Below are 24578 nucleotides of genomic sequence, written 5' to 3'. Positions count from 1 at the left end.
GTTAGAAAATAAAGAATTAATTAATAAGTAAATAAATAATTAAATAAATAGATAAATAAATAAATAAGCAAATAAATAAATATGTGTGCAAATATGTAATAAATAAGTAAATAAATAAATAAGTACATAAATAAATAAATAAGTAAATAAATAAGTAAATAAATAAGTAAATAAAAATTAAATAAACAAATATGTAAATGAGTAAGTAAATAAATAAATAGATAAACAAATAAATAAGGAGCCAAGTAAATAAGTTAGTAAATAAGTAAATAAGTTAGTAAATAGAGAAGTAATTAATAAGTAAGTAAATAAATAAATAATTAAAAAAGGAAATAAATAAATAGGTAAGTAGATAAGTGAATAAATAAGTAGGCAAATAAATAAGTAAATACGTAAGTAAGTAAATAAATAAATAATTAAATAAAACGGCCAAATGAATGTTACACAGTTACTTTGCAACCGTGATTAATACTTTGCAGAAGAATGCTTGGAATGGACTCTAAATAGTACCGTAGTACATAATTTTCTAGGGAAATATAAAAACTTCAATTGTAACCAAGCTGTAGATATTAAGTCGGAGGGCTTCAATACCCTGGGCTGGAATATGAGTGTAAAGGAATACTACTTGCATGTCCATCTATATTACTTTCCTGAAAATCTACGCATTTTTAGTGAAGAACATGAAGAAAGGTTTTAACCGTACATTATGGTAACCAGATACCAAGAGAGGTGCAGTGTGAATGTGATGACTGATTATTGCTGGATGATTCAGACAGACAGTTCTTCTGAAGCTGCTTCTAAACAGTCAAGCTAACAGACAATTCAAACACAATGAAATCTACTTGAAGACTCGCACATCACACTCACCTTTCCTTCAAAACCTCGTTGTCCTCTGCTGTTACTTCCACTCTTGGGTCCTCATTCACTGCGTCCGAGTCAGTCTGCTCTTCCTAATACAGAGCAAGTAAGAAAAGCGCATAGAATTTAGAAGCCACAGAACTGCATTTAAATTGTATTAGGCCTAGTAGAATTTTAGCAAATAGAGGACAATTCTTGGGGCAATTTTTCGTGAGGCAATTCTTTTCCTTGTCAATCTGCATTTTTGAAAATTTTTCAACTTGTGGTACAAGAAGGGTGTAATTTAAAATCCTGTAGAGCAGTCATATAATCAAAAGCTGTTTCTCCAAGCAGCAGGGGAATTTTGACGGTTTTAGAAGGGGACAAGTGGTATAAAATGCAAATAAATGACATAAATGAATATGCATTAATATATAAAATAAAATATTTTAAATTTTATATGAGTCAACATCAACTTACCGAGGAATGATAATATGCTGAATAGTGGAAAAGCGCATGGTGCAAAAGATGTTGAGAACAGAAACAAAGTACATAATATTCAGAAACTAAACTAACACAACTTTTGCATTTTTTTTTTTTTTTTTTTTTTTTTTTAAGTTTATGATATAAATGCAAAATTTAAAGAGAGAACGTCATTCCAATGCAATATAAGTGTCAAACATACCGTATTATGAATATTTTCTTAAATCATATTTAGAAGATACGAAAAGGTACAATGTTATTACATGTTTTGATAAGATATCTAATCCAGGAAACATTTCATTTTATAAAAACAAGTGAAATACGATAGATTTTAAGGTTGGCACTTCACTAATCTGGCTACACTAGATGCGCATCTGTCATTCTCTTCTCTGTTGCTTGCACACCCACACTTTGTTCACTGAATGTTGACTTGTGCCATATTTGAGATTCTGTCGCACACCAATGCATCCCTTGAGTATGTTCAGCCAGGCTGGTGGAAAATGGCTGTTATAGAGTAACTATTTAACTACTTACAATACAAGAAATTTTATATGACCGAATAATTCAATAAATTCTAGTCACGAATTTGGTGGATTTTGTAAGTGGTTTACAACAATTTAACTACTGCAACGGTTATCCAGCATCTCAGTGAAGTGAAGGTGATAATGCCAGCGAAATGTGTCTACGGTTACTGCCAAAAATTAACCAGCATTTTCTCTCAATGGGTTAAGATTCCTTTGCTATGACAATACTGAATATTATATCGTAGAGATAAAATTCGGTTAGAATATTCGTTGAACAATTTTGTGAACTTTCCCGAGAATTTTAACTAAGTTGTAGCCTAGTGATAAGAAGTAAATGAAACTCAAATACATTATTTATTTCTAATGATTTTAAAATTGGCAAAATGAAGTGTCACATGTTACGTTTTTCTACCTCCACTATAATTAAATGCAGTTCACTGACAGATTAAGAGTAAATAAAATATACAACAGTTTCATGTATGCTGTATCTGCATGTATATATCAGGACATTATGCAAAATTTAGAACCTAATCTGCAATTCACTCAAAATCAACTACATTATTTTTCGTAAACTTACAACAATGGTACACAGACTACTCAACATACCAATGAACCAACAGGATTATAACGAAGAACTAAACACAATCAAATACATAGCACAAGGAAACGGATACAACCCCAACATAATAGACAACATAACACGTAAGACAAAACAAAACCACAAAAAAACAGAAGAACACAACACAAACACAACAACACAAGAAAATATATCACACTAATATACGGAAACAAAAACACACATAAAATTGCAACCTCATTCAAGAAATTAGACTATAACATCGCATACAGAACAAATAACACTCTACAAAAACATCTCAACACACAACACAAACAAATACAACCAAACACAGGCGTATACAAACTCAAATGAAACACCTGCAACAACTCCAACATAGGACAGACAGGCAGATCATTTCAAACACGTTACAAAGAACACATCACAGCCATAACGAAATTGCAAAACACCTCCACATATGCAGAACACATCACAAATGCCAACCACACCTACAGAGACATCAGCACAGACATGGAAATACTGCACATCCAACCAAAAAGCCAGAAACTCAACACACTAGAACAATACGAAATATACAGACACACGAAAACACAACCGAATGATATTCTCAACACAGAACTCAATTTCAAAACACATTCACTCTTTGACTCTACACTACAAAACGCACCCACACACCTAACATGAGGCGCCAATACCAACAACGACCAGTTCCGAAGATGACCGCAAAATAGGTCGAAACATGTTAACAAGGTACGTTAATAATATTTAACACAAGAAAGTTATTATCATACACATTCCGAACTGAGAGAGTGTTAAAAGTTGTGTAATCAAGATGTATATTACAAAATATCTTCTCTCTATGGTAAGATAATATTCTACAAAAGATACATTACAACTACATAAATACTTAAAAACAAGAAGTAAAAAAAAAAAATGAAGTCACGAGATAATATATGAACATACATCTAAAACAAAAGCTGTTCCTTCTAAAACAGTAAATTGTATTAAGAATTTTAGACAACGACATAGATAAGACAAAAAGAAGCAGTGTCCTCAAACACCATAGATTATGCAACAAGCAATTACGTTTTCATATCTAAAACAAACCGAGATAACACTCCAGAATTAGTTCCCTACAACATGAGATATCTCGAAACAAAAATATAGATAAATGTTATTCTGCCTTTATTATAAAGTAAAAGGCACTGCAAACACTGTTGTAAAGAGGTAGCGGATCTGACAATCATAACACAAGATAACCACAGTGCATTTCTTGTCCTGCACTCACCTCAAGTTCACGTTTCACCATAGGCAACGAAATTGCCACTGGATCTTTCTCACGTTTTACTTCCGATACGAGATCATGGCTCTGGTCGTCATATTCCTCTTTTATACCAGTTACATGATGATCCAAGACATTTCGTTCCTGCAGTACAAACAAACGTCTTAAATGAGCAATTTATTACAGGGTGTTAAAAGACGACTTCTAACGTTACAAGCTGCTGTCCATATGTCTGCATGCAACAGCCCGACATTATGAGGAATGGGGTCAGAATTCATAAGCGAATACAAATTTTTCACGCAAAAATATTACTTAGACATATTATGAAGGTCTGTAATAATACGAAAAGCAAATCGTGGATATTACGGCCATTCCTACATATAGTATACTATTGTGCATATATATTGTAGCATGTTTTCAACAATGTTTTGTGTTAAACCCAAAATTTCAGTTGCTTTGCAAAAAAGATGAACAAATAAATAAAATAAATAAAAAAATAAGAAATTTCAAACGATATAAGAGACAGTTTAAAACATAATTTTATTGATGCTTATTATGAAAAAAACATCAAAAGGAAAAATAAAATGATACTTTTTTTCACTCTGTGGGAGAATTTCGAAATATTTCTGATTCATTGAATCTTACTGAGGAGGAGAAGAAAAAAGCATTCCCTTGAATTTCAAAGCTACTTTCAGTATAGTTTCATCATTTTTCATGTATGCATTCAGTACTCGGGGATTTCCTTTCCTATGAAAATAATGCTTATATCTTAGACAACAAAAATGCTTAGAAAATTTGTCGAATTTCCCAAGTTTAGTATCTAGTTGGAATCCACCCACAATCAGATCAAGTAAATTCAAAAGCGCTATTTCTATTTCTAATAATTTCAATATTTGTCAACTGAAATTTTTAACTTTACGTTTCTATACCTATATATAAGTTGAATGCACTTCATTGACAGTAAAAATATAAGTAAAAAAATAATACTTTGATGTATGCTGTACCTATACCCAATGTAGCAGATCATTTTGCAAAATTTAGAGTACCTTCTGGAATTGACCCAAATAAGCCCCACAATGTACTGTAAAGTTACAAAATATGTTTTTTATACTGGCAGCATAATTTGCTACAAAAGAAATATCCCAGAGACGTAAATACCTAAAAGAAAAAATTAAGCCAGGTGATAATATATCTGCATAAATCTACGTACCGAGAATATTAGACAAAGACATAGAGAAAACAAAAACAAATTAAGTCAAGTACAACACAGTATCAAAGTAATAGACTGTGGGAATTTGTAGCCATGGCAGCCATTACGACTGAGTATAACAAGCAATTACGTGCTCGAATTTAAAACAAAAACGAGACAATAATGCAACAAGACATAAATAATAACAAACAGTGGCGATATTGTTCTGCCACTGCCACACACTAAAATGCGCTGCAAGTACTGTTGTAAAGAGGCAGTGTCCATTACAAACAAAACACAAGAAAAACACTGGAAGAAGAACACATAGTTCATTCTTTGTGGTGCACTCACCTCAGGTTCATGTTTCACTACAGGAAAGGAAATTGCCACCGGATCTTCAAATTTTATCTCAGAACTGAGATCATGACTCTGGTTGACATATTCCTCCTTTAAACCAGTCACATGCTGATCCAAGGAATTCCGTTCCTGCAGTACCAAGAGACATCTTGAGCAATTTATTATATGGTGTTATCACAGTTTAGTACATACATTTGGGAAGCTCAATACTTGATAAATATGCAGACATAGATAGTTGCTGACCAGGATCTCTACTATCGCCTCAGTACAGACCCTTTCCCGAGCAGACGATAATGTATGTTCGGGTTTTCAATTTCAGTGTATGGAGCTCAATGAAATATTATGTTATAACTTTATTGCGTATCATTGCTAAGTTTTATTTAGTGTAATGTGTCCATAAGTTCCGCTCACTTCTTATTGCATAATTTGAAGCAGAAATAATTACAAAACTGTGTTATTTTAATGTGAACAGAATTTTACATGTTAACATAATCTATTCGTATCACCATTTTAACTTTAGAATACAAGCTATTTTGAGGTTTAATAAAAGTGTATTTATATTGTTATTTTCATTTAGCACATCTACCTTCCTTAATTGTAGATAGAAAATTTACCATACCACACCTATGAAATTAGTGTACGTACGATTGTGTTACTTCGTCTCTTAGGAGTAGATAAATTCAATAATTCAGTACGTACTCGATTGTAGTATTAACATACAGACAAATTAAATGTGCGGCGTATCATACATGACATTATACTAAATTATAATGTATATTTGCGAATATAGGAATATAAATAATAACCTACAATTTCCATATGACATAACATAGGCCTGCGTATATAATGGCAGGGCATTGGACAGTTTGTAAATCTAGTAGCTCTAGTAATAGCGCTGTGAGCTTACCGTATTTCAATACAGTCAAGTGTCCAATGGCCAATAAGGCAGAACACATAAAGCGGTGGAACTAGCGCTGAGGTAGTTCCTGCGATTTCGGAGGTCAAAATCGTTGAATTTATAAGAGAATTTTTGTGGAGGTGCTGATGATGGTATAAGCAAGGCATAATAAAAGCCTAAACTAACCAAATCTAACTTTTCACAGATCCGTATATGCTAGGAGCATTAAGTATAAGGGAAATACTTCTGAGCTAGTTTAGGCTACTAACACAGTACATTAATCAGACTTCAGATTGGAGTACCGTAAGAAACGAATAAATAGAACTGAAAGAGAGACAAATTGCATTTACAAGTTATCACATATAAGTTTATGCTTAATTATAACATAGGCTATAAATGCAAATACTGAAATATTGGCACAGTAAACATAACCTTTAATTGTAACATATCAAAATATCCGTGCGGTGCAACTCAAAATTATTGAATCGAGCATAAATGAATGTACTAGAAATTCGCAATATTTAATGGAAATAAAGTCAGGTATTACACATAATAACAACGTAATTTTCACACCAAAAGTAATATTACACCTTAACTGGCAAGTGAATTATGTCTGAAGTGTCTCATAATCATAGTTTTAAATTTATTCATGCTATTACACTACATTTTAGAGAAATATATGTTGCTCTTTATGCATTCCAACTAATTTATATGGTTGAAAGAAAGAACATAATCCCAAACACCCCTACCCTCCTTTTCTATATTTGACTTATTAGTAATTGGAAGCGAAAAGTTATTTATAGTCTTAGATAAAGGGAATAAAATGAAAATGAATTCGTGACCTTAAGCATAGTATCAAATACCTACATTGCGGTAATGTGTAGCTTGGCAACCATCAACAATAAGGTGTAACCTGTAACTTCGTTTTTAAATTTGAAATATAAAACTAGATAAGAGTTCAACATTACACTTCGGTTCAACATAACAAATTAAATATATATGGTCATCAGATTCCTTCTATCCCCATCACATACTCAAAAACACTCCAAGTAATGTTATAAATAGTGTGTCTGTGATATTCAAAATACAAAATAAGCACTAGAAAAACACAACACATTCCTTGCGCTCCACTCACCTCCGGTTCATTTTTCAACATTGGGAATGAAATTGGCATCGGAACATTATCAACTTTCACCTCATGTGTGAGAGCATGTACCTGGTCCAAATATTCTTCGGAGTAATGCATCTTGCGTAAGCTTATGTATGACAATATTGAGAATCGTTTCCATTTATCGTAATTATTACAGGCAGTTAGGGCCAGCGTTGCCAACACCAGTTTGCAAAATACACTAAGCGCTTAAAAATCAAGGAAATATAGCATTGAACCCACTGGATTTTAAGATCTATATTACATATTTAAAATAGTACGAATTCGGCTATTTCTTTGGAAGGGTTCATATCTGATGCATCTTTATAGACGACTGAAAAACTTAACACCAAAAACCTTTAGATTTCCTACTGCGATACTGGTCACGGCTGACCAAAGCCTTCATAAAGTATTTTCAAGGGGGCAGTGTTCAGATAGATTATCGATGTTCAGAATGCCAGTGATTTCATGTTTTACTCCTCTTTGCAATTATTATTTTATGGATAATTATTATTCTTCTATTTTTGCTTTTTAATACTAATTAATAGTGAGACCTCATACCTTATCGGTAAAACCCCAAGAATCAATGACTGTTTATTCATACATAGGGATAGTAGGCTTGCAAACTGTCCGGTATATTTCCTGGACAGTCCAGGATTTTGACCATTGCGTCCAACGTCCCGACATAATTTGCACATGCATCAAAATGTCCTGATTTCATGGCATATTAAGCATGACAACTGATTATGTTCCTATCATATTGTTGGATTTAATCTGAATTGGAAGAAATGTCCGAACAGTCTTATACAGATAGGCTTGCAATATGTGACGAAATGGAGAACCGATTCTGGTTCTAGCACGCATGTATTTCTTGTTCGTGAGTCAATGCAATAATCATACCTAGATCATATCTAAATGTAAGGTAGGTTTTACCACAGTCACAGAATACTTTTATGAGTCACATAAACCTTGTGCTCATCTTATGCACTATGACTTACTTTGGCGCCATTCAGTATTATGTCCACTTTGTTGCCCAAGGAGGGGTGAGTACAGATTCCTGAGGGGAGGGGGGGGAATGGAAAGCAAAATTAAAGAATTCCCATAGAACGGGGTTATTGTGGACATCGCGTACCTACCTCCCCCCTTATAGCTTTACTGTTCTACAATATATCGGGATATGATCATTAAATAAAAGTATTTTCGGTGGGGTGCGTGTTTCTCACAGCGTTACATCCATATCCGCGATGTTTTGGACCGAGTTGTATAGGGCTTGGACTGTAGGTCAACTACAAATTATAACAGGGCATAACTTAAAACAATCTCTCTCTTTTTTTCTCTCGTAGAGAAAAACATGCATACATCAATAAAAATTGTGTAACTATGCTAACAGAAACTTTTATATATATATAGAGATTACCTTCCTGAAGATATCATATGAAATATAAACTCTATTCTATTTAATCTCGTCTTTGAGTTTACATATTATACCGAGATTGTTTCTGTATTGTTGTGCAGTATGTTATTCATACATCTCCAAGTGGAGGCCAGAACACCTGCAGACTTCTAACACAGGAGTACAGGCTGTTACAAAAGTAACATTACACTGCATCCATTCCTCAAATGAGGTACAGAAATTCTTATACATTCAGAAATTTAAAATAAATATTAAAGACCAGACACATTATCCGAAGGCTTTAATCGTCAATTTAAGCACGGGACCTTAATCATAAACAAAATAAAAAAAAAAAAGTTTTTTTTCAATACTTTCTAACATTAATGAAAAAAAAAAAAAAAAGAGTTGTGACAAGTTTGGGTGGTAGTACCCACATAGCCCCCCATAACTCTGCCTTTGTTTGTTCTACTAGATGCGTCATGCATTATTTTCGGCAGAAAAGTGAAAAAAATAAATAAATAGATACATATATTCATACATCTTGATGACACAACTTTTAACATTGTATCACTTGGTATTTGTATGATAATAACTATCTTGTGTTAAATATTATTAACGTACCTTGTTAACATGTTTCGACCTATTTTTCGGTCATTTTCGGAACTGGTCGTTGTTGGTCTTGGCGCCTCCTGTTTCCTATGTGGGTGCGTTTTGTAGTGTAGAGTCAAAGAGTGTATGTGTTTTGAAATTGAGTTGTGTGTTGATAATATCGTTGGGTTGTGTTTTCGTGTGTCTGTATATTTCGTATTGTTCTAGTGTGTAGAGTGTCTGTCTTTTTGGTGGGATGTGCAGTATTTCCATGTCTGTGTTGATGTCTCTGTAGGTGTGGTTTGCATTTGTGATGTGTTCTGCATATGTGGAGGTGTTTTGCAATTTTTTTTATGGCTGTGATGTGTTCTTTGTAACGTGTTTGAAATGGTCTGCCCGTCTGTCCTATGTAGCAGTTGTTGCAGTGTTGCATTTGAGTTTGTATACGCCTGTATTTGGTTGTATTTGTTTGTGTGTTGACATGTATTTAGAGAGTGTTATTTATTCTGTATGCGATGTTGTAGTTTAATTTCTTGAATGGGGTTGCAATTTTATGTGAGTTTTTGTTGTCGTACGCTAGTGTGATGTATTTTTTGTGTTCTTGTGTTTGTGTTACGTTCTTCTGTTTTTTGTGGTGTTGTTTTGTCTTATGTATTATGTTGGTTATTATGTTCGGGTTGTATCCGTTTTCTTGTGCTATGTATTTGATTGTGTTTAGTTCTTCGTTATAATCCTGTTTGTTCATTGTTATGTTGAGTAGTCTGTGTATGATTGTTCGGAATGCAGCTTGTTTGTGTTGTGTGGGGTGGTTGGATGTGTTGTGTATGTGTTGTTGTTGTTGTTGTGGGTGTTCTGTATACTTTCAACGTGTGTTTGTTGTCTACTTTTGTTATTGTGATGTCTAGAAAATTTATGGGTTTGTTGTTTTCAATTTCTAATGTGTAGTGTAGCTTTGGGTGTATTTTGTTTATGTGTTGATGTAGGTTTTGGATTTGTCTTTTGTTTCCTTTGTATAGTATTAGTATGTCATCTACGTATCTGTGACAATATATGATGTTGTCTGCGTGTTCGTTGTTTATGTTTAGTATATATGTCTGTTCTATGTGGTGTAAGAATATTTCTGCTAGTATGCTGGAAATGGGTAATCCCTAGGGTAAGCCTTCAGTTTGTGTGTAATATTTGTTATTGTATGTGAAGTAGTTTTGTTTTGTGATTATGTCTGTGGTGTGGATGATTTCTTTGATTTGTTCTTGTGGTGTGTTGTTGTTTTTGAGTTTCTGTTCTAGTATCTATAGTGTATCTTGTATGGGTATGTTTGTGTATAGGTTAGTTATGTCGAAAGTTACTAATGTTGTATTGTGTGGGATATGTTTGACGTTTATTTTATTTATTTACTAGGTTTTTTATTTTATTGGGTTATTTTACGACGCTGTATCAACATCTAGGTTATTTAGCGTCTGAATGATATGAAGGTGATAATTCCGGTGAAATGAGGCCGGGGTCCAGCACCGAAAGTTACGCAGAATTTGCTCGGATTGCGTTGAGGGAAAACCCCGGAAAAAACCTCAACCAGGTAACTTGCCCCGACCGGGATTCGAACCCGGGCCACCTGGTTTCGCAGCCAGACGCTCTGACCGTTACTCCACAGGAGTGGACTTATTTACTAGGTCTATGTTGTTTTTTATTGTTGTTTGTTTTTCGAATTCTATGTTGTCCCTTATGGTTTAGTCCATACATAACACATCCAACCACCATACCTTGCTCTAAATCCCTCTTTTGCTTCTACTTCATTTTACTGACTATTTTATTTTAAATAGGAATATCTGAATTATCTTTAAATATGCGGGGTTCGATCCTAGAACCTTTCGTTTAATGAACCACTATCACAGCCATTATTCCACTAATTCGTTCGTGAACAAACCCTTAAAAATTATGTTTACGCACAATAAATTAACATCAAATACTTCCAAATGTATTAACATGTGACTTTATTATTACCGGTATATAGTAGAACTGAATTCATTAGTTTCCTGTTATCTTTATTACAGTTAATAGGCCAAATTGATCAGTAATTATTGTGCTTTCTAACAATTTATAATATATCGTGAGTATATACCTAATTTGTTTTCACGTGCTAATTAACTAGGTTTCCCTTGTTGACTAGTTAATTAACACGAGAATATGTGCTACATATTCCTAATGTATAATATTCCAAAATCAAAGATGTGAAGTATATTTGGTTTTAGTTCATATTATTATATTTATAAGTGGATGGACTTTAATAAGGAAGCAATTTATAGCAGAAATGTAAGTAGAGCCTAATGATATTTTATTATAGCACACGGCAAGTAAAGAGTGAAGCGATGCTTGGAGAGCGCATTGCTAGAAATTCTAACTCAAAACATCTATACTGCAGTAGCTGAGAAGTTGCACGTTTTCAAGTGTGTTCGTAAATAAAAAGGGGAATTTGCATAAATGACAAATGAATTGTGTGTGTATAACATGTTTATTAATTATTGCAACAAATTGAAAATCATCAACTGCATTCTTTTTATCCATACCAAGTATGTAAAAGAAATTGTTGTAACACTAAGTAACAATTCTATGAGAAAAACAATGGAAATATAAACTAATACAAAATTTGGTAAAAACAGTGAAGATGTACTCTTAATGTTTTAATGCCTAAAATTCTATTTTACGTAAATATTCTCTCCTCCAATCGTATGGCAAGAAAAAGTGACGTAATGAACTTTTCAATATATTTCAGGCAGACGACTAAACAATACCTGAGAACAAATTGCTTAATAGGCAGGTATGCACATGAAAACTAATATTATATAATATTATAAATAAAAATACTCAATTACTCACAGCAACCATAATTCCCCAAACAGCAACAGCAATGAGGCGGTACGTAGAAGAATAATCCTCATTGTATTTGTGTACTAAAACATCGAATTTTACATAAAAATATGCACATTATATTAATGCCGATCCACGTGTAAAGAGATAGTCTTTGAGTCTGATATCTTCTTCTGCCCCCATCTCATCTCCGATTCAAGATTCCTTCCAGTATCTCCATCACTAGGCAGTTTCTTCTCAGCCAGTGACCATCCAATTCCTTTACCTCTTCAATTTTAGTATCATTCTTTCTTCACTGCTCTTTCGAACACAGCTGATTTCTTATCCTCTGTGTCCACTTAACACGATCAATTTTCCTCCATTCATATTATTAATGATTGTATTTGCTTCTCTTCCCTTGGTAGTAATGTCCGTGTTTCTGCTCCAAACAATCCCACATTCCATCCAAAGCACTTCATTTGTCCCTTACTTACTTCTCTATCTAGAGGTCCATAAAAGCTGATCATTTTTCTACTAAAAGGTCCGTTGGTCAATCCTATCCTCAATTTCATTTCCTAGTAACAGCTAATGTTACTGCTTATACTATACCCCAAGAATTTGAAGACGACCACTTGTTTTATTGCCTCATTTGGAGTTCCTCTGACAATGGTCCTCGTCTTATTTGAATTTATGCTTATCCCATACTACTCTTCATAGCTGTCGTCGAGATCAAGCAGCATATAGCTTAGTATCGTTTCCTCTGCTGCTAACAACGGCATATCATCAAAAATCTGATGTGCTTTACTCTTCTTCCTCCCACAGTAAATCCTCCCATGTTCTGAAAACATTTCTTCACATACAACTTAACCCACTAAAAAATCTAATACACAGAATTATTTAAGATTTGAATTCTGGTGGTAATCTGGTCAGACAATCGTAGCATAATTCTAAAAGTGATTCTATTGAATTTTTTGTGATAGACGCAATGGATGATGAAGAAACATTTTTGTGTACAAAATATACGAGAAAATAGATTTATGATGACAAGAGAGTGAAGTAACGTTCGAGTTTCCTGCAAGCTTCTCCTTAATTACGAATGCTTATATATATTTAAACAAAATTTCATATTCTCGTTTCAGTTCTCGTTCCCGGTTGTGTGAACCAAGCCCAACAGCTTAACCTACAGGACAGAGACAAACACATTCCACAAATATCGCATTACCAAGTCATTTCTTCAGTATATTTCAAACCACATTTAAAATAGTCTTCTTAAAGAAACACGATTCAGACGTATCACACTTCTAAGGTTTCTCACTTAAAGATGTTCATTGCTCTTTAAGCTACTTGAACGAAAAAAACATTTACTATAAAAATCGTATTACAAAAGGTTATTACCAATAGACTTGGACACATGAATACTTAAAATATACCTAATACCGAAAAACAATTGATTTCACCCAAAACGTACATACACTTGACAGGTTTCTCGCCAGTGTGCTGCCGTTCATGGTTTCTTAGGAAAGTCGAATCTCAAAAAGACTAACAACGAATTTAATATTTGCAAGATATCTCGTCAGTCTGCCGGCATAAATGTGTCTTTAAGTTACTAGACATTGTGAAACTCCTACCACAAACATCTCATTTGAAAGAAATATCGCCTATGTGTACTCGTATATGCACTTTCAAGTTACCCGAGCGCGAGAAACACTTACCACAAACATCACATTTGAAAGGTTTATCGCCTGTGTGTAGCCGTGAATGCACTTTCAAGTTACCGGAGTGCGAGAAACACTTACCACAAACAACACACTTGAAAGGTTTATCGCCTGTGTGTAATCTTAAATGCACTTTCAAGGTACCGGAGCGCGAAAAACACTTACCGCAAATATCACATTTGAAAGACTTTTCTCCCATGTGAATACGTTCATGGACTTTCAGGGTATTCGAAAGCGAAAAACACTTACCACAAACATTACATTTGAAAGACTTCTCTCCGATGTGAAGACGTTCATGAGCTTTTAGCGTATGCGAATATGAAAAACACTTACCACACACAGCACATGTCAAATGTTTCTTGCCTGTGTGTAAGCCCACATGCACTTTCAAGTGATCGGAGCGCGAGAAGCATTTACCACAAACATCACATTTGTAAACGCATTTGTGAGGTTTGTCGCCTGTGTGCAGGAGTTCATGGCTTCTTAGATGACTAGAACGCGAAAAACACTTGCCACAAACATCGCATTTGAAAGGTTTGTCGCCTGTGTGAAGGCGTTCATGGCTTCTTAGATTACGAGAAAGTGAAAAACACTTGCCACAAACATCGCATTTGAAAGGTTTCTCGCCTGTGTGCCTCCGTTTATGGCATTTCAAGAGATCCGATCGCGAGAAACACCTCCCACAGACATCGCATTTAAAAGGTTTCTCACCTGAGTGAAGGCGTTCATGGCATCTAAGATGACAGGACTGCGAAAAACACTTGCCACAAACACCACACTCGAAAGTTTTGTCGCCTGTGTGAAGGCGTTCATGGCTTATTAGATGACCAGACTGCGAAAAACACCTCCCACAGAAATCGCATTTAAAAGGTTTTTCGCCTGTGTGAAGGCGTTCATGGTTTCTTAGATGACAGGTCTGCAAAAAACACTTTCCACAAACATCGCAGTTGAAAGGTTTCTTGCCTACGTCCGTGGATACAGTCCTCTCATTCGTAGCTGCAATCCTGAAATATACATACTATCAGTTTATGAAATAGTCGCCAAACAGAAAGAAATCATAAATTGGAGAAACAACGTTAAGTACAATGGTATGTATTATAGTAGTACGGTAGTATATCTGGTGTTATGGCAGTGAAAGAATGATGACCTTAAATACAGCACAAAGCATGAACAAATGAACATATAAAATAAATAAGTAAATCAATAAAAAAAAATAAATAAGTAAATAAATAAGTAAAAAAATAACTAAGTAAGTAAATAAATAAGTAATTAATAAGTAAATCTATACTAATAATGAACCTGTAAGCGAAATTTTTCTGCTAATTTTTGCTTATCTAAAAATAATCGGTGTTAATATGTATAATTAATCATCCTGAAACCGAAAATCGCTTTTTCGTAAATTTTGTTTGTATGACAGTCTGCCTGTCTGGATGTTTGTTACCTTTTCACACGATAATGGCTGAACAGATTTAGATGAAAATTGGAACATAAATTAAGTTCGTTGTAACTTAGATTTTAGGCTATATGGGATTCAAAATACTTTATTTAAAAGGGGGGGATTATAAGGGGGCCTGAATTAAATAAACTGAATTATCCCGCTTATTATTGGTTTTTGTGAGAAATGTTATATAGCAAAAGTTTCTTTAAAAATGATTTCCGATAAGTTTTATTCCAGACAAAATTTTCATAGGACTGATATTTAAGTCTGTCTGTCTGGATAATTGTTACCTTTCCATGCGATAATGGCAGAACAGATTTCGATGAAATTTGGAATATAAATTAAGTTCGTTGTATCTTAGATATTAGGCTATATGGTATTCAAAATACTTCATTTGAAAGGGGGGTTTATTAGGGGACCTGAATTAAATAAACCCAAATATCTCGCTTAAAATTGATTTTTGTGAAAAATTTGCATAAGAAAAGTTTCTTTAAAAATGATTTCCTATAAGTTTTATCGCAGGCAAAATTTTGATAGGAGTGACGACGATGGCTACAATGAAATCAAAACAAATGACTCTGTCTATATAAGGCGGCCTTGACGTTTATCAATATTAATATACAGAGAATATTTTGTGTGTTTTTATGAAGTAATCTCAGAAGTTAAAAGAGGGGCTTAGAACAAAAAGTATGTAAGTGACGGAACTTAAGTAAATAAATAAATAAGTAAATATTTCAATCACTCAATCAATGAGTAAATGGATAAATAAATAAATAATTAAATAAAACAGGCAAATTAATGCCACACAGTGACTTTGCAACCGTGATTAATTCTTTGCAGAAGAATGCTTGGAATGGACTCAAAATAGACTGTAATACATAATTTTCTAGGGAAATATAAAAGCTTCAATGGAAAACAAACTGCAGATATTAAGTAGGAGGGCATCAATACCCTGGGCTGGTATATGAGTGTAAAGGTCCACTACTTGCATATCCATCTATATTACTTTCCTGATAATCTACGCATTTTTAGTGAAGAACATGAAGACAGGTTTTAACAGTACATTATGGCAAACAGATACCAAGGGAAGTGCTGTGTGAATGTGATGACTGATTATTGCTGGATGATTCAGACAGACAGTTCTTCTGAAGCTGCTTCTAAACAGTCAAGCTAACAGACACTTCAAACACAATGAACTCTATGTGAAGACTCGCACACCACACTCACCTTTCCGTCAAAACCTCGTTGTCCTCTGCTGTTACTTCCACTCTTGGGTCCTCATTCACTGCGTCCGAGTCAGTCTGCTCTTCCTAATACAGAGCAAATAAAAAAAAAAAGATAGCACAATTTACATTAAGAAAAGCGCACAGAATTTAGATGCCACAGAACTGCATTTAAATTGTATTAGGCCTAGTAGAATTTTAGCAAATAGAGGACAATTCTTGAGGCAGATATTTCGTGGGGCAATTCTTTTCCTTGTAGATCTGCGGCTTTGAACCTTTTTTAACATGTGACACAGAAAGAATGTAATTTAAAATCCTGTAGCGCAGTCAGCTGTTTTCTTCAACCAGGAGGGGAATTTTCACGGTTTTAGAAGGGGACGAGTGGTATAAAATGCAAATGAATGACATAAATGTATATGCATTAATATATAAAATAAAATACTTTAAATTATATATGACTTATTTTTAGTCAACATAAGGAGGAATGATAATATTCTGAATGGTGGAAAGGCGCAAAAGATGTTGAGAACAGAATCAAAATACATATTATTCACAAACTGAACTAACACAGCTTTTTTTATTTTTATGTTTTTTTTTTTTTTTAAGTTTATGATAGAAATGCAAAATTTAATGAGAGAAAATTATTCCAATACAATTTCAGTGCCAAACATACCGTATTATGAATGTTTTCTTAACTTCATATTTAGAAGATACGAAAAGATACAATATTATTACATGTTTTGATAAGATATCGAATCCAGGAAACATTTCTGTTTATAAAAACAAGCGATATACGATAGGTTTTAAGGTTGGCACTTCACTAATCTGGCTATCCTAGATGCGCATCTGTCATTCTCTTCTCTGTTGCTTGCACACCCACACTTTGTTCACTGAATGTTGACTTGTGCCATATTTGAGATTCTGTCGCACACCAATGGATCACTTGAGTATGCACAGCCAGGCTGGTAGATAATGGCTGTTATAGAGTAACTATTTAACCACTTATAATAGAAGAAATGTTCTATGAACGAATAATTCAATAAATTCTAGTCACGAATTTGGTGGATTTTGTAAGTGGTTTACAACAATTTAACAACTGCAATGGTTATCCAGCGTCTCAGTGAAGTGAAGGTGATAATGCCAGCGAAATGTGTCTACGGTTAGTGCCGAAAGTTAACCAGCATTTTCTCTCAATGGGTTAAGGGGTAATACCTGAAAAAACTTCAAACAAGTAACTTGTCCCAACCTGTATCTGGACACCGATTTGCTAGTCTCACGATCAGACATGTTAATTGTAACTCCACACTTTTAAACGAAAGTGGTACAATCCCCATTTTTCTGACAATGTCTAATACCAAGTCATGGCATGACTTCGAATTTTTACATTACCAGGTATATAATGAGTTGAGTTCGCTTTCTATAGTACTACTATGCTCATTACATTTTCTTCCAGTTTGCTCCATAAATTCTGCCAGGCAAAATCATTAAGTATACAATTATACAAAAGCACCAGTACACAAAGATCCCTTTGCTATGACAATACTGAATATTATATCGTTGAGAAAAAAATTGGTTAGAAAATTCCTTGAACAATTTTGTAAACTACATAAATTTCCAGAGAATTTCAACTAAGTTATAGTCTAGTCATAAGAAGTAAAGGAAATTCAAATACAATGTTTAGTTCTAGTAATTTAAAAATGGCAAAATAAAGTTTCTAATTTTACGTTTCTCTACCTGTACTAAAATTAAATGCAATTCACTGACAGATTAAGAGTAAATAAAATATACAACAGTATCATGTATGCTGTATCTGCATGTATATATCAGAACATTTTGCAAAATTTAGAACCTATTCTGCAATCCACTCAAAATCAATTATAAGTCGTAAAAAAAAATTTACAATACATCTTCTCTCTATGCGTGAGATAATATTCTACATAAGATACATTGCAAATACGTAAATACTTATAAACAAAAGGTGAAAAAATGAAATCACGAGATTATGTATGTACATACATCTAAAACAAAATCTAATATTTGTAAACGATAAAATGTATTAAGAATTTTGCACAAAGACACAGATACGACAAAAAGAAGCATTGTCCTCAAATGCACTGGGGGGAATGTGTGGCTTGGAAACGATTAAGAATATGCATACCAGCAATTCCGTTTTCATATCTAAAATAAACCGAGATAACACTCCAGAATTAGCTCCCTACAATATGACTTATCTTGTAACACTAAATAGTGATAAGTGTTTTTCTGTCTCTATCATAAAGTAAAATGCACTGCAAATACTGTTCTAAAGAGGTAGTATCTGTAACAATCAAAATAAAGATAAACACCGGAAGTAGAACACAGTGCATTCCTTGTGCTGCACTCACCTCTTGTTCAAGTTTCACCATAGGGAACGAAATTGGCACGGGATCTTTCTCACATTTTATCTCTGATAAGAGATCAGAGCTCTGGTCCTCATATTCCTCTTTTATGCCAGTCACGTGATGATCCAAGAAATTTCGTTCCTGCAGTTAAAACAGATGTCTTAAAAGAGCAATTCATTACAGGGTGTTAGAAGATGACATTTAACTTTGCAAGTTGTTCTGTATATGACGGTATGGCACAGAATAATTATAACTCGCAGCTTGTGCTTTACATTATGATGAATAAGCCCAGGATTTATATATGCACATGGATATTTTGATGAAAAAAACACGTTATAGATGTCACTGTCTGTGACGATGAATACGCAAAGTTAACTGTGCATAAGTTTTTTTAATATTTTGGATATTACTGCATATAATATAGGCTACTACTGTGCATTATATTGTAGCAGTTTCAACATTGTTTAGATTAACAACAATATTTGCATTGTTGTGTAAAAAAACAATAAGACTCTGGAGTGTTCTGGTGTCAGCACATAATATTTTTTGTTTGACTACACTCGAAGGCTATAATTCCCTTTTGTATGAAGGGAAGCTATTGAAAAACCACCACTACTTGCTTTTGGTTCATTGAACTACTGCACAAAAGAAAATATTCCCAAACATCGCTACCTTACTGACTCTAACATCCCTATCCCCATTTTCTATGCTTGGCTTATCAATTGAAACCGAAAAATGATTTTGAGACTTAGACAAACAAAGAGGAAAAAATGAATTCGTGTCCTTAAGGATAATATAAAAACTCTACACTGCGGGAATGTGTAGCTTAGCAACGATTAAGAATAAGGTATAACCTGTAACTTCTTTTTAAATTTGAAATATAAAACTAAATAACAGTTCAACATTAGGCTTTGCTACAATATGACAAATAAAAAATATATTGTCATCAAATTTCTTCTATCTCTATCACACACTAACAAGCACTGAAAGTAATATTATAAAGAGATAGATAACCAAAAATACAAAATAAGCACTGGAAGAACACAGAGTGTATTTCTTGTGCTCCCCTCACCTCTGGTTCACGTTTCACCATGGGGAACGAAATTGGCATCGGATCTTCATCAATTTTCACCTCATTTGTAAGAGCATGTCCCTGGTCCACATATTCTTCAGAGTAATAAGACATCTTTGCGTAGGCTTACGTATAACACTCGTTTAATTGCTGTTCAGAGTAATAAGACATCTTTGCGTAGGCTTACGTATAACAGTCGTTTAATTGTTGTTCAGACATATAAGACATCTTTGCGTAGGCTTACATTTAACAGTCGTTTAATTGTTGCACGTATTCATCGTTACCAATGAGTTATAATATTGTTTCTCGATCGTTACGATACAAGGTGGTCAGGGCTGACTAGATCCTTAACGAAGTTTTTTTCAGACGGACATGTTCAGACAGACTATCGAGGTTCTGAATGGCTGTAAATTCAAGTTTTATTCCTCTTTGTAAATATTTAAGGTCCAAGATTCAGTCTCTTTTTATCCATACCGATAGGGTTATTTTACGACGCTGTACCAACATCTACGTTATTTAGCGTCTGAATGATATGAAGGTGATAATCCCGGTGAAATGAGTCCGGGGTCATTTCTGTCCGTTACTCCAAAGGTGTGGACTCTCTCATGCATATCCTATAGTATCTTTTCCTCTTCTGGTAACAACGTCATAGCATGAGCAAATCTTTTGCTCTTTACTCTTCTTCCTATTACTAATTAGGATGAGATGATGTCACTTACCAGAAACCAGGGATAATGATGAACTTTTTATACAGGAATACCCTGAAATTAACGTAAAATCCACAAATTTTTTAAACTCATGCCCCCTCCTCCCAATATTAAATTAAATGCTTAAATGCCACACAATGTGTGCATTTACAAGTATCATTCGAACAGGAATATCGGAAGAAATTTTTTTTTTTTTTTAACATTCTCAGGTGGTTGTGAAATATATAAAGAAAAGTGGAAAATAGTGTGTGTGTGTGAATGAAGATATCGAAAGATCAACGGAACATTATAAAGTAATAATAAAGATCCTATCAGAATCTAAAATACTGAAGAAAATACGAGACACATGCTTTTCAAGGAGATGTTAAGATAGTTAGTCTGTTTCTTGAGCTCAGCTATCATACATATTACAGGCCAATGTTAGCTGGAATATAGTAGACTTTCTTTAAAACCTGTTATTATATTTGTGAAATTGGCATGTTGTAGCGGGATGCAGAATAATTATATAAAATATGTACAATTCTCTCAATGTCTAAATAGTGTTTAATTATAGACTGTCATTCTTATATTTTCCTTTGATTGTGGTTCTGGCTGATATATACATCTATTATCAGGCAGTACATCTCACTTGACGATATGTTCAGAGGAAGGACAATTGTTTGCATTCATCTGAAGACTGATTAGAATTATATGTAACTAATCGGCAGTGTACACAATGGAGGGGGAAAGGAACTGGCTACCCTGCCCCATTGTCTCCTGACGTAGTTGCCTCATAAGTGGTGTCTTTTTATAATACTTGAGGTTTAGACCTGTCTTCGGACAGTTGATTAAGCAACATTAACGGTAATATTCATCAAACTTTTTGTTGTTCATGCTGATAGTTTCGGCATTAATATACCTAAAGTACCTATTTTCAGCATTCGTGGCATGCTATTTTCAATCTGCAACCTTTGTGGAACTTATTTGAAAGTGTAAGATTTGAAAATTACGTCCTGATTTCGCGATAAAATAAATAACAAACAGAAATGCTTAAAAATTTTTTATGTCCCACCGCTAATGGTAACGAAATGCTTTTATGATAAATCATTACACAATATATAAATCCAATTTTTAAATATGACTGCTTCTTAACCAAGAAGGTCTAGTTTTGAAGATCAAACAGAAGAACCTTCAAAATGTTCACAAACAGAGCACAACTTTTATATGTTTATATTTGCAAAAAATAAAGGTCAGAAGTTTCTCGCACCAGTGATAAAATTCGCTTCATATAATTACCACTAATAAATCAATATATATATATATATATATATATATATATATATATATATATATATATATATATATATATATATATATCAATATATGTGTGTGTGTGTGTGTGTATATATATATATATATATATATATATATATATATATATATATATATATATATATATATTCATCACTTATGTCACAGTTAATTAGAGACTATAAGATTTGAATGAAACAGTATTACTCTAACGTTTAAATTGTTTAAAAATTATTCATGCCAGATCAATTAAACTAATTCTGAGAAACTGTTCCGTTCGAAATTATGAAAACTCTTTGAATTCAGGATAACTTCTGCAGAAGTATGGCATGAATCGTCATCACAGATGAAAAAAATTTCACCAATGAATAGAGTTCCAGTCGGGACGATGATAAGCTCTATGAGTCGATGGATATTAGACAACAAAAATTCGTTCCGGCGCCCAGGATCGAACCCGGTTCCATTGTTCAAAGTACCAAGTGCTTAACCACTGAGCTACGCCGAAGCTCAATCCACAACACCGGATCAAATCACCCTACACTAGTGTTTTTCACTTTGTGGCATGACTCCAATTTCGACATATATGTTGACATTTAAATTAAGTCAATTGCCATTATGCAAGGAACGCATTCAACTAAGTGACTTGATGGTCGGGATTCCACAGTAATATGCTCTGTTGGACGAAGAATCTACGTAAAGTTTTATTTTTCTACTACAGAATATATGTTTTGATAAAAAAAAGTAATCTTTACATAGATACTTCGTCCATTACTGTAGAATCCTGACCACAAAACCACTCAATTGAGTGCGTCCCTAGTATAGTGCTAGTTGAATATATATATATATATATATATATATATATATATATATATATATATATATATATATATATATGTGTCAACATATATGTCGAACTTGGAGTCAGGCCACAAAGGGAAACCCACTGGATGAGAGAGGATTCGATCCGGTGGTGTGGATTGAATATACGACGAGAAAATAGATTTATGACAAAAGAGTTAAACACCTTTCAGTTTCTCATTAATTGCGAACGCTCAAATTTCAATGTATTTTAACAGCATTTGAGTTCTCGTTGTAGTTTTCCTTCCCGGTTTATTGTGCACTTGACACTTTTATCTTACAGGACAGAAAAATACATTCCACAAACATCGCATTACCAAATCTTTTCGTCAATATATTTGAAAACATATTCCAAATAGTGTACCAAAAGAAACAAATTTCAGAGATATCAGACTTGAAAGGCTTGTCGCCTATAACTGTTACTGGCTTTTAAGGCTACTCGACTGCGGAAAAAATGTACCACAAAAATAGTTTTAGTAAAGGTTATTACCAATAGATTTTAGTACATGAATACTTAAACTCCTGGATGGTCTATGGCGAGTCCTTGGCATCAACCCCTTTGATTTGATTACCCCCTTTGATTTGATTACCCCCTTTGATTTGATTACCTGGTTGGGTTTTTCCGAGGTTTCCCCCACCGAAAAGGCAAATGCCGGGTAATATTTTGGCGAATCCTCGGACCTCATCTCATCTCACTACATCTCGCCAAAATGTAAAAAAAATGTAAAAAAAATTGTACAAAATTGTAAAAATTGTAGAAAATTACTAAATTGTAAAACTATAAAAATTTGTAAAAATTGTGATTGTAATATTGTAAAATGTTGACATGTTCAACATCTTAAACCTTCATTGCTCATGTAAGATCTATGGAATAAAATAAATGAATGAATGAACGACAACTACTAGTGAAACACAAATGACGACCGTCACATTTGGAAGGTTTCTCGGCTGTGCGTAAGAGTTGATGGCTTTTACGTCTAATGGACTCACAGACTCACTCAAGCTGAACATCGCATTTGAGATGTTTCTCGCCTCTGTGCTTGTGATCATGGACTCTTCTCCCATGTTTCTGCCCAATACAATGCCAAATTGCATACAAAGCACTTCACTAGTCTCATCCTTAGTTCATTTTCCTGAGCTCCACAAAAGATGCTCTGTTTTTCTATTAAGAGATTCCTTGACAGTTGCTTTACTCAATTTGAATTCCTGAAGGCTAGTCATGTTAATGCCTACAGTACACCCCAAGTATTTGAAGATGTCCACATGCTCTACTGCCTCATTTAGAATTCGCAATTTTAAATTCAAAATTTTTGTTTCTATGACAATGGCCCTCGTCTTATTTGAATTTATACTCCTCCCATACTACTGCTCAGAGCTGTCATTTAGTTCCAGTAGCATATCCCCAGCGAATAGGGATTATAAAGAATGGACACTGAGCGAATTTTCCTGTGTGTTGTTTCTCTGTGCGCCGGTGTTTAGTTCCCCTTTCAAGCGCTAGAGGTTAGTGTAATCGAGCACATGCTAAGATAATAATTGAGAATAGAGTTGAGACACAGGATCCAAATATCATCGCCTACCTCACAGCATAATCCAGTAACGCTTTGCTTCAAATAAATTCAAGTTAACAGCTTTTCCTTAGTTCTCAGTGACAAATTAGTTGTAATAATAATTTGTTATATTTTATATATAATAAATTATATTATAAAATAACATAATACTTAAAAAAATTATGTATCAAATTCATTAAATATTTGTATACAATATAATATAGATATATG

The 24578-nt window shown here is 33.8% G+C and overlaps 1 protein-coding gene across 1 annotated transcript in view; it reads right to left on the bottom strand.

The window, feature by feature from the left end:
* The window catches only part of LOC138692154 (zinc finger protein 493-like), a 190383-nt gene extending 169905 nt beyond the window's left edge, over positions 1–20478 (bottom strand). Inside the window, exons 1-2 of the mRNA XM_069815187.1 lie at positions 19946–20478; positions 18877–19014 (exon numbers count right to left, since the gene is read on the bottom strand). Coding sequence (XP_069671288.1) covers positions 18877–19014; positions 19946–20059 — 252 coding nt within the window. The 5' untranslated portion in view covers positions 20060–20478. The remainder of the gene's footprint in view (positions 1–18876; positions 19015–19945) is intronic.
* Between the last annotated feature and the right edge of the window lie 4100 nt (positions 20479–24578).

The sequence above is a fragment of the Periplaneta americana genome, chromosome 16, assembly GCF_040183065.1.
Source record: "Periplaneta americana isolate PAMFEO1 chromosome 16, P.americana_PAMFEO1_priV1, whole genome shotgun sequence".
Classification (NCBI taxonomy): domain Eukaryota; kingdom Metazoa; phylum Arthropoda; class Insecta; order Blattodea; family Blattidae; genus Periplaneta; species Periplaneta americana.
The sequence above is the reverse complement of the archived record's forward strand: the minus strand, read 5'-3'. Positions and strand labels throughout refer to the sequence as shown.